Source organism: Pinus tabuliformis, chromosome Q, assembly GCF_031772625.1.
Source record: "Pinus tabuliformis cultivar Carrire ecotype Pingquan chromosome Q, CPIR1, whole genome shotgun sequence".
In the NCBI taxonomy this organism is placed as follows: Eukaryota; Viridiplantae; Streptophyta; class Pinopsida; order Pinales; family Pinaceae; genus Pinus; species Pinus tabuliformis.
Genome location: NC_142296.1, coordinates 1350031056 through 1350048778, shown reverse-complemented (window position 1 = coordinate 1350048778; position 17723 = coordinate 1350031056). Strand labels below are relative to the sequence as shown.

General features: G+C 39.5%; 1 protein-coding gene across 1 annotated transcript in view; it reads left to right on the top strand.

The window, feature by feature from the left end:
• Positions 1 to 17723, top strand: part of LOC149224891 (protein MOR1-like) — a 251649-nt gene that overhangs the window by 135337 nt on the left and 98589 nt on the right. The window contains exons 16-18 of the mRNA XM_089386325.1: positions 14809 to 14883; positions 15489 to 15596; positions 15725 to 15830. Of these exons, the coding sequence (XP_089242451.1) occupies positions 14809 to 14883; positions 15489 to 15596; positions 15725 to 15830 (289 nt within the window). The remainder of the gene's footprint in view (positions 1 to 14808; positions 14884 to 15488; positions 15597 to 15724; positions 15831 to 17723) is intronic.

Here is a 17723-nt window from a genome sequence, read left to right as displayed (position 1 = left end):
ACTTGTTCTTTGGACAGGTCTGGTGCACTTTGGAATACCAAGGAGCATCATTTTAGACAAGGATATGAAAGTTCTCAGTGCATTCTGAACTACATTGTGGGATGTGGGAGAAGATAGACATGAAGTTGAAGAGATCTACAACACTCCATCCACAAACAGATGGAGAAACAGAAGTAGTCAATAGGACTTTGGTGTAGCTTTTGAGGGGATGCAACCAGAAGCATGCAGAGACCTATGATGAAAATCTAGTATATATACAACATTCTTACGATCGAACAGTCCACACTTGTACATGAAAGTCCCCATTGGAAATTTGTTTTGGAAAGTTGTCGCCTTCACCTTTGGACATTGCATATGGCAACAAGAAGTGAGGGAAGATCTTACAGGAGATGCCTTGAGGGAAAAAAAGTTTGTAGAAAGGATCAGGTATATCCATATACAGGTACAAGAGACACTGTAGAAGTCACCGGAGAAATATAAGGTTGGGCATGATCAACACAAAACAAAGAAATCGTTCAAGGTGGGAGACAAAGTATGGCTACAGTTGGTGATCAAGTACAAGAAGGGTAGCACAAACAAGTTGGTCGACATGCTTTGAAGGCCACCCACGCCAAAGATCACAACTTTGGGAACTCTTATGCACATGGAGCCATTGACCCATGATGCATATAGAGAGGCATATTCAGAGGATGAGGACTTCAAGGAGGTGTTTCAGCAGTTGTAGAGTTAGAGTCATGTGCACGATGTCGACAACACTGTTGACTTCCATCTCCAAGATGGGTGGATGGGGTTTCTACCAATGTTGCGAAAATCGTTATCGGGATTAATTCGGCGAGAAGGAAAAATAAAATAAAAATCGTAAAAATCGGGAAAAATTCGTAAAATACAAAAATATTCATTTTTTTTTTCAATTTTTTAATATCTAAAACATCTACAACATAAAATAAATACATTGACACATAAATATGATAAAAGAACTAATATATAAGATGTGTAATATCATTTCTAGTGTTACATCACACATAACAGTGAATCATGTCCTAAATAGTCAGTGCTGACTCTTGAGTCCCAACTCAGCCTCAAAATATCAACAAAAAATATAATAATGTATCTCATATCATGAGTCATAATGTCATATACAATGAAATGAATCAAATAACTAATACTATTGATTTCCTCTGCCCCTCTTTCGGGAAAATGCAATAGCTTTCCCTCTAGATGTAGATGCCGGTGGAGTTGGCAGTGGACTTTGTTGTGCTCTAGAAGCTGAAGAACTAGGAGCTATAGGGGGTAGACCACGTCCTCTACTAGTGACCAGGGTAGCCTGGGTAGGTTGTGTCACCTCCTCCTCCTGTTGCTCCTCCTCCTCCTCAAGAAAAAAAAAAAATTCAAGATTTTTTCAAAATGAAAAAATTACTGAATTAATCACGCGATATTATCGGGAAAATGAAAAAATCGTGATTTTTCTACGTTATCGCGATAAAATCACGGTTTTCGCAACACTGGTTTCTACAACAATTTCATTTGGTGATCAAGTACAAGAAGGGCAACACAAACAAGTTGGTCGACATGCTTTCAAGGCCTCCCACACCAAATATCACAACTTTGGGAACTCTTATGCACATGGAGCCATTTACCCATGATGCATATAGAGAGGCATATTCAAAGGATGAGGACTTCAAGGAGATGTTTCAACAGTTCCAGAGTCAAAGTCATGTGCACGATGCCAACAACACTGTTGACTACCATCTCCAAGATGGGTTGCTTTGTAGGATGGATAAGCTATGTGTTCTTAAATGCAAGCCATTGCAACTGATCAAAGAGGCTCAGACCTCCAAGGTTGTAGGGCACTTTGGTGTAGGGAAGACTGTGGCCAACTTGCAGAGGTATGTGTATTGGCCCAAGATGCAAGAGCAGGTAGTTAGGTTCATAAGAGGATGCATGCTTTGTTGGACCAACAAGCTTAGCAATAAGAAACGTCTATATCCTCCCTTACCCATACCCACTCGCCCTTAGGAAAGCATTTACATGGACTTTTTACCATGCTAAGTGAAATACAACCAAGAAGGGACATGACTACTTGTTCGTGGTAGTTGACAAGTTTAGCAAGATGTGTTTTTTGGTGCCCTGTAAAAAGACCATCAGTGGGAAAGAAGCAACAAACTTGTTCTTTAGACAGGTCTAGGTGCACTTTGGGATACCAAGGAGCATCATTTTAGACAGGGATACGAAATTTCTCAGTGCATTTTGGACTACATTGTGGGAGAATATGGACACGAAGTTGAAGAGATCTACAACATTCCATCCACAGACAGATGGAGAGACAAAAGTAGTCAATAGGACTTTGGTGCAGCTTCTGAAGGGATACAACCAGAAGCATACGAAGACCTAGGATGAAAATCTAGTATATATACAACATTCTTAAGATCGAGCAGTCCACACTTGTACAGGAAAGTCCCCATTTGAAATTTGTTTTGGAAAGTTGTTGCCCTCACCTTTGGACATTGCATATGGCAGCAAGGAGGAGTGAGGGAAGATCTTACAAGAGATGCCTTGAGGGAAAAAAGGTTTGTAGAAAGGATTAGGCATATCCATATACAAGTACAAGAGACACTTTAGAAGACATAGGAGAAATATAACGCTGGGCATGATCAACACAGACCAAAGAAATTGTTCAAAGTGGGAGACAAAGTATGGCTACAGTTGAACTAGGATAGACTATAGGTGACTGGTAAGAAAATCAAGGCTCTGAGGTATGGCCACTTTGAGATACTAGAAAAGGTGGGTGATAATGTCTATCGACTCAATATACAGCAATATATGCGCATTTATTCAGTTGTGAATGTAGAGAATTTGAAACTCTATGAGGCTTCCATGTTAGATCAGGAAGAGGAACATGTCCTACCTTATATGGAGGATTTGGCACTAGATGCTCAGGCAGAATTGGCAAGAGATAAATTTTGCTCAAGAGGTCCCGAACTACAAGACATGGGCAACATGACCTTTGGCAAATTGGGTTGAAAGGACAACTTCTAGGCAAACCTAACCACTAGTAGGCTATCAGGCTATGTTACAATCGAGCTACTAGGAGGAAAAGAGATTCCATTCTTTTAAGTGCATTTGTTCCATAGTTGAGTAAAAATAGCCAAGATGGATGGGAGGTAGAGCACACAGAGAGGATTTGTGCACTGTAGCAGCCCACGGGCCACAAACCATACTTCTTTGTACTCGTAACCAGATTTCCATTCTGAGAAACAGAGCGGAGCGACCTCACCTTCCAGTTGCTTTTTTTCTCCGGAAAGGGTTTCCTAGAGCATATCTCATGTCAAATGTGTGTGTGAGAGCTTTTATTTTGTTGTTCTCTATTTTCTACATAATTTTCATTCGGATGGATGCACTATTAACAGTAAATATATAGATCTAGAAATCTAATAAAATTGTAATAGTGTAGAACTTTAGATTTTAAATATAATTATATCAAATCTATTGAGACAAATTGTTTAGTGGAATATCCATGGCAATTTATGGATCATGTTGAGTAGGTACAAGTTACGAATTTAAGCATAGGTACAGGTACAGATTGTACATGAGGTACAAGTATAGGTGTTCAAATTTCAGAGCAGGATGATGAGCGAGAGGCTTGCTTACAGGGTCCTCCTTCTACTTCTAGGAGGAGGAGACCTAAATGGGCAGAGTAGACCATTAGAGATGTTGAGGAGTATGTGGAGGCTCTTAGGAGGACCATCACTGAGAGCAAGCCACCACAAAGATTTTCGAGTTACATGGCACTCATGAGTGACCTCATTGATTTCGAACCTTCTAGCTTCAGGGAGGCTGTAGACCAACAAGTATGGCGGGATGCCATGGTGGAAGAGTATTCTTCCATCATGAAGAATGATGTGTGGGAGGTACTGCCACATCCAAAAGGAAAACCAATGATGAGCTCAAAATGGATCTACAAGATCAACCATTCTACAGATGGCAACATTAAAAAGTTCAAAGCTAGGTTTGGCGAGAGGGTTCTCCCAGAAGGAGGGAGTTGACTACGAGGAGACATTTGCTCTTGTTGCCAGGTACACTTATATCAGGGCTGTTCTATTTGTTGCTTCAGAGATGGGGTGGAGTATACATCATATGGATGTAAAGATAACTTTCCTCAATGGTGTTGAAGAAGAAGTGTATATAGAGTAGACAGAGGGCTTTGAGGTTCATAACAAGAAGCCACTTGTATGTAGACTGAAAAAAGCACTATACAGACTCAAGCAAACTCCTTGAGCTTGTTATTCGAGGATTGACAACTACTTGCTAGGATTGGGCTTTACGAAGAGGGAGGTAGGGTCTAACCTGTATTTCATTCAGGTTGAGGGCAAACCACTCATTCTTGTGTTATGCGTGGATGCTCTATTTCTTATAGGTTTCGAGAGGCTCATAAGTAGGTGCAAGGAAGATCTTGCTTTGATGTTCGAGATGAAGGACTTGGGACTGATGCATTATTTCTTGGGGTTAGAAGTGCAGCAAAGGGAAGGTCATATTTTCCTAGGACAGGGAAAACATGTAGTAGAGATCCTGAAGAGGTTCACGATGGAGGGTTGCAGAGCTATGTCTACACCAATGGAGACCAACTAGAAAAAGGTTGATGCTTCTAGTTTTGAGTTGGTGGATCTCACATTATATCATCAATTGATAGGTTCTTTGATGTATCTGGTCAACACTAGGGCAAATATTTGTTTTGTTGTGAACACTCTCAGTCAATTCATGGTTGAGCCTAGGAGAGTGCATTGGATAGTAATGAAACATGTGCTCAGATACATACGGGCACTGTAGAGGATGGATTGAATTATGTTAGGGGAGATGGATTTAGGTTGATGGGCTATACAGATGTGAGCTGGGCAGGTAGTGCAGTGGATAGGAAAAGCACTTCAGGGTGTTGATTAAGCATAGGTTCAAGAGTTGTTTCTTGGTTCAGCAGGAAGCAAAAATCTGTGGCATTGGGTTTTGCAGAGACTAAGTACATGGCAACCAACTTGTCGGCATGTGAAGCCATGTAGCTTCGGAAGGTGCTTATTAGCCCACACTCATACACTATGATAATCATAGGTGCATAAAACTCTTAGAGAATCCAGTGTTCAATGACAGATCAAAGCACATTGAGATTAGAAATCACTTCATCAACGACTATGTTTAGAAGGGAGCTATTAAGATCTAACATATTCCAACAGATGAACAAGTGGCAGACATCTTGACGAAGGCTTTGATGAAAGGCAAGTTTGTATTCTTTAGAGATAAGTTAGGGGTGGTGTAGAACACCTTCCTCTCTAAGAGGGAGTGATAGAGTTAGCTTAGACAGGTGGTTCTGCATAGGCTATGCATTTTAGCATGTAGAAGTGGTCCAACGCTTTTCACACAACTTTTTTTTATAAATTGACTAAAAGTGATTTATGTGACCTAAACAAAAGATTAATTCAAAACTGTTGATCTCAAGAGGGAAAGATTTAATCTTGATTGTCAATTTCTTCAGAGATCTAGGGTTAGGGTCATGAAGAGATAAAAGCAAGTGGGGAAAAGAGAGACATATTGAACATTCAAGAGAACAGATGAGGGTTTGTGGCTGAAAAGGAGAAAAGAGAAGGAAAATCGAATTGCGGAGGCTGAGAGATTACATAGCAAATTAAGGTCAAGTTTTCTAGCAGTGCACACATTTCAAAGCAACTACACCACACTGTATGGATTTCGTACAAGCTGTACAACCATGAGAACGATTGTACAATTACACGCTAGGAAAATATTAATCTCAAATACGAGGATGGATAGAGTTGGAAGATTGTTGGGCTGAAATGACAAATCAAAGCACATTGAGATTAAAAATCACTTCATTAGAGACTATGTTCAGAAGGGAGCTATTAAGCTCTAACATATTCCTGTAGATGAGCAAGTGGCAGACATCCTGACAAAGGCTTTGATGAAAGGCAAGCTTGTATTCTTTAGAGATAAGCTGGGTGTAGGAATTTACAGGGTAAGTTCCTCAGAAAGAACACCAAAAGGACACCGCTCACAACCAGATCTCAAATCAATACACCAGTATTTTTGACGTGGTTAAAACCCTCAAAGAGGGAAACAGTCCACGGCCTGTCCCAACGTGGGTACTACAGGCAATTTATTAATCAAAGAATGAAAATTTACATAAGCTTCTCTCATGCACGGATTACCCGAACAATGACCCTCCATGCGCTTTAAATAGAACTCATGGACCAATCGGGTGTCAAGCCACGGATCAAGTGTCGGTAATACCGAGGTGAGAGTGAACCGTCGGATCACTACATATCGTGACCGTCGGATTGTAAGTTACAAAATGTACAACGGTAAAGAAACACACTTTACCTAACTCTATACCTAACTCTATACTAGACCAAGTTGAACTTAACTATTTCCTATGTGTCGGAATATCCTAACATCCCCCCTTAAGAACAACTTGGGATAGGATTGAAGGATTTACAAATATGACACAATAGGAGAAGGAAGGAGGCACTAGAGCCTATCCCCCCTTAGTGACAACTTCCTGAACTCCAAGCATATATCGAAGTTTAGTGAACTTCGCCTCTGTGAGAGCCTTTGTGAAGATGTCTGCAACCTGATCATCTGTTGAACAATATTGCACTTCAAGAACATGGTCATGAATGAGCTTTCTGATGAAGTGCATGTGTAGTTCAATGTGTTTGCTGCGCTGATGCTGGACTGGATCTTTGCATAGCTGAATGGCACTTTGATTATCACACCAAAGTGTGGTTGGATGCTGCTGCTCAAAGCCAAACTCTGATAGGATCTGACGAAGCCACAAGGCTTCCTTACTAGCTTCCACGGCACCACGGTACTCTGCTTCTGCTGACGAAAGAGAAATGGCAGCCTATTTCTTACAAGCCCATGTAATAGGTCCTGAACCAAGAGTGAAGACATAACCGGCAGTAGACTTCCGATCATCAGGGTCACCAGCCCAATCAGAATCAGTGAAACCAACTAATAGAGGAGCTGCTTTGGCACTGTAATGAATCCCAAACTGTACTGTACCTCGAACATAACGAAGTATTCTTTTGGCTGCTTTCCAATGACTTTCACGGGGGTTTTGCATAAAACGAGCAACAAGGCCAACAGCAAAGGAAAGATTAGGACGAGTATGGGTTAAATACAAGAGTTTTCCTACAAGTTGACGGTATAAGGTAGCATCAACTTCAGGAGAAGTACAAGAGACTGAAAGTTTGACTCCGGACTGAAAGGGAGAAGGGGCTGGCTTATAGTCTTCCATGTGAAAATGACGAAGAATATCACAAGCATAATTGGACTGGGAAAGGGAAATACCCTCCTTGGATTGCAAGACTTGAAGACCGAGAAAATAGTGTAAGTGTCCTAAGTCTGTCATTTCAAATTTCTTTTTAAGGCTGGACTTCACATGGTTGATAAGGTTGGGATCACTACCAGTAAGAATAAGATCATCAACATAAAGAACAAGGATGATAAGAGAGTTGCGCACTTTCTTGGTGTAGACAGCATTGTCAGAATGACACCTAGAAAAACCAGATTCTAAAAGAAAGCTATCCATTTTGGCATACCAAGCCCGAGGAGCTTGCTTGAGACCATAAAGGGATTTCTTAAGTCGACAAACAAGGCTGGAGTCTGTTTGTATGAAGCCAATGGGTTGTTCCATATAGATTTCTTCCTGCAAGTCCCCATGCAAGAAGGCAGATTTAACATCCATCTGATGGACTTCCCATTTTAAAGAGGCAGCAAGGGAAAGAACAAGGCAGATAGAGTTCATTTTGGCAACAGGGGAGAAGGTTTCAGTGTAGTCAATGCCTTCAACCTGTGAAAAGCCCTTAGCAACAAGACGAGCTTTATGTTTATCAACTTTCCCATCTGGTCCATACTTGGTTCTGTAAACCCATTTACATCTAACAAGTTTGCGTCCCTTTGGTAGAGGAACAAGATCCCATGTATCATTTGTCATCAATGAATGATATTCTTCATTCATAGCTGCTTCCCAATGTGGATGGCCTGAAGCTTCTGCAAAAGTGTCAGGATCATGATTTACTGGAGCTTGAGCCAGTAAAGAAGAGGCTCTTTCAAACTGAGAACGTGTACGTCGCTGATTTGTAGGATCACCGGCAAGATCACCTGCTGCATCCCGAGTAGCACGGACCCATCTTGGAAGTTGAGGATCCTGAGAAGGTGGGGGAGGATTATCATCCTCACTTTCATCATCTGAAGAAGAAATGTTTTCAAAAGTAGAAGAGATAGGAAGAGGTGGCACATCCGCCGGACTAGGCTCGCAGGCCGATTTATTTTCATCAAATTTTACATCTCTTCTAATGATAACATTTTTGGACTTAAATGGAATAAGTCTATAACCTTTTACATCTTCAGAATATCCAACAAAAGTACATTTCTCACTCTTAGGTTCTAAAGCTTTATGCTTTTCATCTGGAATATGGGCCCATGCTTCACTTCCAAAAACACGAAAGTGACTTACATCTGGTTTAATGGAACTCCAAGCTTCTTCTGGAGTGATATTCTGTAGAACCTTAGTAGGAGTGCGATTGATTATATAATTTGCACAATTAATTGCTTCGGCCCAAAAACTAAGACTGAGTCCTTTAGATTGCAGCATACAATTAGCCATTTCCTTTAAGGTGCGATTTTTCCTTTCAGCTACACCATTTTGTTGTGGAGTGTATGGAACAGTATGTTGCATTTGAATTCCATTTTCGGTGCAAAAGTTGATGAATGTGTTTTTAACATATTCTCCACCATTATCAGTTCTTAGCTTAAGAATTTGATGTCCAGATTGTTTTTCAACAAAGGCTTTGAAGGCCAAAAATGTGTTAAATACTTCGCTCTTGAGTTTTAAGAAGTATACCCAAGTGCGTCTGGAGAAATCATCAATGAAAGTTAAGAAATACTTGCAGCCAGAGAATGAAGCAACAGGAAGTGGACCACATAAATCACTGTGCACAAGCTGTAAAGGGGCTGAGGCATGCCAAGAGGCACGTTTGTCAAAACTGTCCCGATGATGTTTTCCGAGTACACATCCGGAACAAACACCATCTCTGCAAGATACCATAGGAAGACCTGTCACCATATTTTCTTTACATAGATGCTGAAGGGAGCGATAGTTTAAGTGACCAAATCGCTCATGCCAAAGTTTGCTCACTTCATCATTATGAGCAACAAATACTGAGGGAAGATTTGATGACCCAAAGTTGTGAAACTTATAAAACCTTGTGGAATCATCAGCAATACCAGTAGCTAAAACCTGTTTAGGATCTCTTAGATCCTTGATTACAACATCATGAGGTGAAAATTCAACAATTTTACCTTCACCTGAATGAGTTATCTGATATACAGATAGAAGGTTGCAGGATAAGGTTGGAACACATAATACATCATTACACTGACCATTGTCTAGATGAACAGTTCCAGTCCCTACAACATTGAGAGATCTATCATCACCAACATATATATTTTTGGTGTTACAATCGTTTAAAAAAGAAAACATGGCTTGGTTTTTGGCCATGTGATAAGAGGCTCCAGAATCAATGAGCCACTCATAAGGAGAGGAAGAAGATACATTTAATGCATAACCAGACTGAGATGATTGACAACGACATGCAGAAAGTGCCATTCCGGAAGTTGAAGTTGAAGTATGCTCCACATGGATGTTATGTTTCTTCATTGCGGCTTCCAAGGCTTCCATCTTCTTAAAGCATTTAGATTCTAAGTGGCCATCTCGATTACAAAAGTTACAATGTCTATCATTCTTCTTCCATTTGTTTTTATTGGTCTTATCATTTTGCTGAAATGATCTTTCATTTTGAGGCTGAGGACCATTCTTTTTAGGATATGACTTCTTAGGATTCTTTGAATTTGGTTGCTGCTGGGCGGCTAAGGCTTTCGTGGAAGAGTTTCCAAGATTAAGAAGACCAAGGTGTAAGAGTTTTTCTTGTTCTCTTATTAAGGAATCACAAAAGGAGTCAAAGGAAGGGGCCTTGTAGTCTTTTCCTTGACAAATGAAAGCTTCCCTTGTAGAATGGAAAGTGGAAACAAATACAGAGTAGGCTGGTCCCAACTTAGTAAGGATGGAATAAATAAGGTTACCATCTTCTTTCTTAACTTTAACACCTTCCAAGAGATATCTAAGGGTCTTGAATTTGGACAAGAAATCTTCAATGCAAGAAAAATTATTAGGATCCAAAGTAAGCAACTCATTTTCAAGTTGATGGGCTCTAATTTCATTTTTAATCCCAAAAACTTTAGCGAGTTTTTCCAATGCTTCATGAGGAGTCTCAAGTTCTGCAATATGGAATCTAAGATCAGGAGAAATAGACATCCCTATCAAACCACGTGCTTGATCTTGTCTATTTTCCCATTTTGCAGCCTTGTCTTCATCTTTTGGTTTCTTCTCTTGGTCTGTGGCTATTCTGAAGAGACCTTTACTTCTAAGTAAATCTTCCATGTAGGCTACCCATTGGAAGTAGTTAGTGCTGTTAAGAATGACTTGGCATGGACTTTCCATTTTTTAAAAAAAACTGAAGCTGAAGATGCTGAAAGTAAGTGTTCCAATGGATAGATCTCGAAAAAATAGGCGGTTTTAAAAAAAACGGCTCTGAAAAAGGCTTCCGGATGAAGAAGTTATGGCTTTTTGAAAAAAAAAATTGTTGAAGTTGCCGGCAAAGTGCGCGAATGTGCGGGAATGAAAAAATCCGCCCCCACAAAATGGAGACTTGAACCCAAGACCTCTACTCTCTTAAAATAGCTTTGAACCAATTGATCTATACAAAAAATTTGAAAGAGAGAGAGAGGGGGGGGGGCCTTGGTTTGCGTGCTTGCCTTGAGAAAGCTCTTTTTCCCTACAAAACACAAAACACAAAACCCAACACGAATATGCAAAGAAAAACGAACCTTGCGGCTCGAAATTAGCTTTAGCCAAAAAACTAGATATATTTTTTTTTTTTTTTAAATCTCAAAGTTAGCTTTAGCTGAAAAACTAAATATTTTTCTCAATGTTTCTGATTTTCTGAGATCACGCTAAGGTGCAGGGAAAAGAGCATATGCATGAGAAAAATCCTTCCTTTCTGTTTCTGATTTGCCCAGATCGCACAGAGTCGCAGGGCAAAGAGCATACGCAGAAATGAAAGGTATAGATCCGGTTAAAAAAAAGGCTAAATAAACCGAAACCGAAATAAGCAGAGAGAAAATAACAGTAAACTGCAAAAACACTGTATACCTCCCGATCTGAAAAATGACGCAGCTAGGGCTACCGGAAACCTTTTCGCGTGAAACGAAAGGGATTCCTCACTGGAACAGATGCTCCGAACGCAAAAAAGCAGTCCTCTCGGCCCGAAAACAGTCAGAAACAGCAGATCTAGGAAACGACAGCCGCATGCAGTTCTACCGGCTTCAGATTTGGATCACCAACGGACGCGGCCCTCAAATAGCTCTGATACCATGTAGGAATTTACAGGGTAAGTTCCTCAGAAAGAACACCAAAAGGACACTGCTCACAACCAGATCTCAAATCAATACACCAGTATTTTTGACGTGGTTAAAACCCTCAAAGAGGGAAACAGTCCACGGCCTGTCCCAACGTGGGTACTACAGGCAATTTATTAATCAAAGAATGAAAATTTACATAAGCTTCTCTCATGCACGGATTACCCGAACAATGACCCTCCATGCGCTTTAAATAGAACTCATGGACCAATCGGGTGTCAAGCCACGGATCAAGTGTCGGTAATACCGAGGTGAGAGTGAACTGTCGGATCACTACATATCGTGACCGTCGGATTGTAAGTTACAAAATGTACAACGGTAAAGAAACGCACTTTACCTAACTCTATATCTAACTCTATACTAGACCAAGTTGAACTTAACTATTTCCTATGTGTCGGAATATCCTAACACTGGGGGTGGTGCAGAACACCTTCCTCGCTAAGAGGGAGTGTTAGAGTTAGCTCAGACAGGTGGTTCTGCATAGGCTATGCATCTTAGCATGTAGAAGTGGTCCAACGCTTTTCTCACAACTTTTTTTTATAAATTGACTAAAAGTGACTTAAGTGACCTAAACAAAAGATTAATTCAAAACCGTTGATCTCAAGAGGGCAAGATTTAATCTTGACTACCAATTTCTTCGGAGATCTAGGGTTAGGGTCATGAAGAGATAAAAGCAAGTTGGGGGGAAAGAGAGACATATTGAACATACAATTGAACAGATGAGGGTTTGTGGCTGAAAAGGAGAAAAGAGAAGGAAAATCAAATTGCATAGGCTGAGATATTGCAGATCAAATTGAGGTCAAGTTTTCTAGCAGTGCACACATTTCAAAGCAACTGCACCACACTTTGGATTTCGTACAATCTGTACAGCTGTACAAACGATTGTACAGTTACGCGCTGGGAAAATGTTAATCTCAAATACGAGGTTGGTGGGATGAAATTTGGGCATTTTTCTCAAGAATTTAAGAGCTGTACCGGGTTCATTTATTGCTGTAATTATTTTCCTGATTTCTCGAAGAGCTAAAATAATAAACATCTGTTTGATGGTTTTTCCCCATTGGAGTTTTCCGAGATAAAAGCTATGTCATTTATTGTGTGTGGTTTACTATTTTACCTCTGCATATGTTTTTAGTGTGTTGCTATTCATAACAATTGGATTTGTGAAAATATTTAAATTTGGGCATAAATTTTATTGGAACATCAACCAGATCTGAAACCTATGAGAAACTTACAATTTGGACTAGGGAACTAGAGAAGAATGGCCTTCAAAGATAGGTTATCCAAACTGCAATTCATGCTTGACTTGAAGCTATTTATTATTTATGACAACATGAACAACACTATTGACATCAATGACAACACACACTCAACAATCTGCCAACACACTCAATGTGACCAAAAGAAACTGAACATCCATTTTTCAGTTTTCGTATAGCTATTCCTTTATCATTTAGAAACCTGCAAATTAGTGTGGCGTCTCTTTTTCTTTTTTTTCACATAGGAAAATCTGGACAGATCAACCCCAAAGGGAATCAAATCCCACCGGCCAGACTATCAGGGTCTAACCCCAAGGGTGTCGAGGAGAATTGACTCTGTGAAGTCCCAATTGGCGAGGCACTTAACAACAGGGACTCGACCGATTGAGCTAACCCTCGGGGCTTAGTGTGGCATCTCTTATCCTCAAGATAATTGAATTAAGTTCTTACAATTTCAGCTAAATGATCAGCTCAATATCTGCCTCTAACACATAACTGCTTTGCAAAATCCCAAGGAGCAGTTTAAATTGGTTCTCCCCCTGCTGCAGGAAGCTTCTCAAAGTTAACACATCATTAGAATAGTCTACCAAATTAGTATTTAGGATACACCTATAGGTCTTAGAATCCAAAGGGGAGGGGTTTAGGGTAGACCATTCCCATTGTGGACTTGATTTGTTTAGGCTCTGTTTCTGAAATAACATGAAATTAAATCTTTCAAACTTTTACTTTGAAAGGTAATGTGTAGAAAATCACACAATATCACTAATAGTTCACTTAGTGAATTTTCCCAGCACTTAGCATACACTGACTTATAACTCCAATAAAACTTCAAAGTAAATGCAGGCAACTTTAAATTTATAACGTTGATTTTATGAGCATAAATACCGTGCTAAGTAATTTGCAGTAGAAAATAACAACAGTAGGCAAATACGAATAAATTGTAGCAGTACAACTCAGTCATAAATACAACTACTTATCTCATTGATTTCTGCTGCCCTTTCCTCAATAAATGTGCCATATTTGCCCTCGATTTTTGTGGCCAACTTGCTCAGAAATTTGTACTGCATAAAGGTACTGTACAGCCCAGGTTACAGCCTGTCTCTTCCTCAATTTGTGTGCAAAAATTATCCCTGTTGCTGTCCAATCTAGATATTCAGGCTTGACATCAAGCTAGATATTGTTTATGACAACACAAACATCACTGTTGACATCAATGACAACATGCTCTGCATCATGCCTCCTGACTTTGACATCAATGACAACATACACTCAACATGACCACAATAAACTGAATTTCCATTTTTCAGTTTTCGTTTCTCTATTCCTTGAGCATTTAAAAACCTGCAAATTAGTGTGGCATCTCTTATCCTCGGGATAATTGAATTAAGTTCTTACGAATTCAGCTAAATGATCAGTTCATTATCTGCCTTTAACACATAGCTGCTCTGCAAATCCCAAGGAGCTGTTTAAATTGGTTGTCCCCCTGCCACAGGAAACTTCTTAACACATCATTAGAATAGTCTACCAAATTAGTATTTAAGATTTACCTATAGGTCTTAGGATCTAAAGGGAAGGGTCTAGGGTAGACCATTCCCACTGTTGACTAGATTTGTTCTGGCTTTGTTCCTGAAATAACATGAAATTGAATCTTTCAAACTTTGACTTTTAAAGGTAATGAGCCTCCAACCGCCATGCTCATTCCAAGGTGCATTGAGAAACTTATTTAGACTAGCTTTAATTTTTTCTGCTCCAACTATTTTACTGTCTGTGACCTGAAATATCAAACTGAGATTTTCATGGTTACATTTCTCTCTGGTTTCGGATATCAGCCTAGATTTCCAGAAAGCTTTATTTTTTCTCCCACCTATTTCCTATGGAGTGATTCTGTGTATATATGCAACTTCTGCTCACCGATTTCTATTGCTTGATGTCAATGTATTTCAAGGTCTGCCTTGATTTGATCATGCAAAACCTTGTACATAGTATTCTTATTGATGATGATGTGTCCATGCAGGGAGATGGGAATGACATTGTTAAAAGGTCGGCTGCAAGTATGCTCAGTGGAAAGAAGCCTATTTCTCAAACACCTGTGAGTTCTATAATTCTTTATATTGCCTTTCTACCATCCATCTTGTTGAATTCCTAGTTTTCTTTATTCTTAGTGGTTTGGAGATATATTTCTTGAGCTGCATAGCTAGAAAGGGCATCATCTAAAATCACACTCGTTTGTTTAGATGTCTACTTTTTACCTTTATAAAGTTGCTAGAAGTAGCATTTCAGGTTTGTGTGAAGCCTGAGTGAAATACAAAATTGGACTAGTACTTTGAATAGGCCCATTAATATAACAACACTTGATGCCACAGTCTAAGGTGATCTGAACCATTCATCCATTTTAATTACTCTCCTTTTAGTTAACCTTAATGAAAATATTAGAGTCTTCAAAATGTGTCCATCATAGAAATGTTTGACTGTGGAATTTGAGTTCTTTATCAATTGTAAAATGTTTAGATCCCAAGATATAACCCAGAAATTTCATGGAACCGTCTTAACTGTATGATTATGCAACCATAGGCCTTTATGGACTTTGCATATTTTTTCAAATCCTGTACTTATATTTTCTTGGGGATTCTCAAGTAGATTGCTTGTAATTGATGGCTATGCATTCTTGGTTGCATCTTGATTCTTACTTAACAGCAAACTGCAAAAAAGATGGTGTCAATCCGCCAAGGCACAGCGAAGAAGGCTGAGGAAACTAAACATGGCAAGGCTGCTGCTGCCATTGAAGCTGTCGAAGATGTTGAGGTCAGTGTTTTTCTTTCTTTACTTGATTTTTTCTTTTCATCTCTTGAACATTATCTTAGCGATTTCCTCTGGATTGTGGCTGTTTTGTTAATACATAATTGTATCTGTTTCCCAACAAATAATTGTAGCCAGGAGAAATGAGCTTGGAAGAGATTGAAGGAAGAATAGGGTCGTTATTTCAAGAAGATGTGCTTGCAAATTTGAAGAGTGCAGTTTGGAAGGAGCGCCTTGAAGGTTAGATTGTACCATTTCTAATTGGTAGAAACCATCTTTACTGGTATAACTATTTGGGTTAGATCAGTATAATGGCATACTGAAGGATTCTTATATGTAAACAATGTTCTCATGCTAATAAATTCTTACATGGACTCATGTTTCATATAAAATTGTAGGTGATCTTTCCTTGTTAGAATATAAGTAGAAGCATTGTTAGTATTTTGAGACAATTTTTTTGAGTTTATGAAGTTTACTGTTTTAACTTTTAAGTAAATAAGATACTAATGGATATATATTTGGCCAGCAGCATGTTTCTTCCCTTTAAACCAGCTGGAATTCACACTATCCTCATTTGCCAAGTCTAGGCAATGCAATAAAAGAATATTGGTCATAGGAACACCAACTTGGTCTCCACGTGACCAGTATGGACCCCACTATGATCCTTCATATTCACAAAATATTCCAAACTCAAAACATTACCTTAGGACATTTTATTTGTCTCATGATGACTCTGCATGTGATGGGTTGTGACCTGCAAAGAACATTTAACAAGATGAGTAAGACATAAAAAAAAAAAACCTTAATATATATTATAAGGAAAACTGCATTTAGTACAAGAATGAATATGCATTTACAAAGCATTAGGATAAATATGCATCCTGAGGGCCAGCCTACAACATGAAGTTGGGCTGCCCTAATACATGGTTCACCTTTAATCTACAGGGCTGTTTTTCTCCTAGTGGGACAAGGCTAACTCTGAGAGGATTCCCTGGGGTTGCAGGAAGTGCCATCTTTTATTTTGTAGAGGTAGTTCTCTTTCATCTTTGAATGATATTATTTGATTGGCAAACACCACTTGAAAAGTGGGTTTGTCTTGAAACAGAAATAGAGACGAAATAATACTAGAGGTAAACCTCCACTTAAGAATTGACAAGATCATATGCATGATCTATGTTAAGTCTTTCACAGAGCTGCCTGAGAGAAGGACAAGGAAGGTATCTCACTGGTGGCTCAGGAGGCCTTCTTCACCCTCGACCTAAGCTGCGCAAGAAGACCGCTCTGGCTATGGCTAAAGATGACTGCTCTGTGGCTATGGCTAGAGATGACCTGGATCCTGTCCTCCGAGGGTTGCTCCTGGATCTATGGTTTTAAGGCAGAACAGGGCAGCTTATGGCAAAGCACCTCTGAGGTATTCAGAGGCCAGCATTAAGGACTGATACTTGTAACAGCAGATCAATCTGAGTTTGGCCCACGTTGAGAGCTTAAATGCCTTACCTCATCAGTCATTAAAGACAAAGAGAGGCTTCATCTTCATCAGCAAGATAAAGGAATCAGTACAAGGAAGACATGCTCAGGTACACCACGTGGAAGATTGAACTAGAGATGACCCTAGCTTCGTCTTTCATGTGGGAGAGAAAACTAGCCCAAACACTTCAACTTCCTTCGTGGTCTTCTTCGTCCTCTTCTTCGACCTCTTCTTCGCATAGAATGAGAGATGAGTGAGTGATCCTTTGGAGGACAAGTTCCTCTCTTTATATAGGCCTCTTAAAGGGGTAGATGTGGCTCTTCAATTAGGCCAACTTGACAGCTTCTAGGCCGACTTGATCTTGGAGGGCATTTCGACACTTTAAATACAAAAATATTTTTTCTTTACAAGATACAATGTGCCCATTGCGATCTTCAATATATGACAATGACTCTTAGACCTAGGGAAAACCCTAGAAGCACTCAATGGGTGCTTGACCTATAAAATAAAAGAACTTGAGCATGAAGCCCATGCTCCAATAATAATAATTTCTTTTCATTTTATAATTTACAAGAATGCATTTCATAATTATGAAGACCAAACCTAGTTACACATTTTTCAACACGACAGAGGTGTGTAATTGGCTAAGATGATGGGAGTGGATG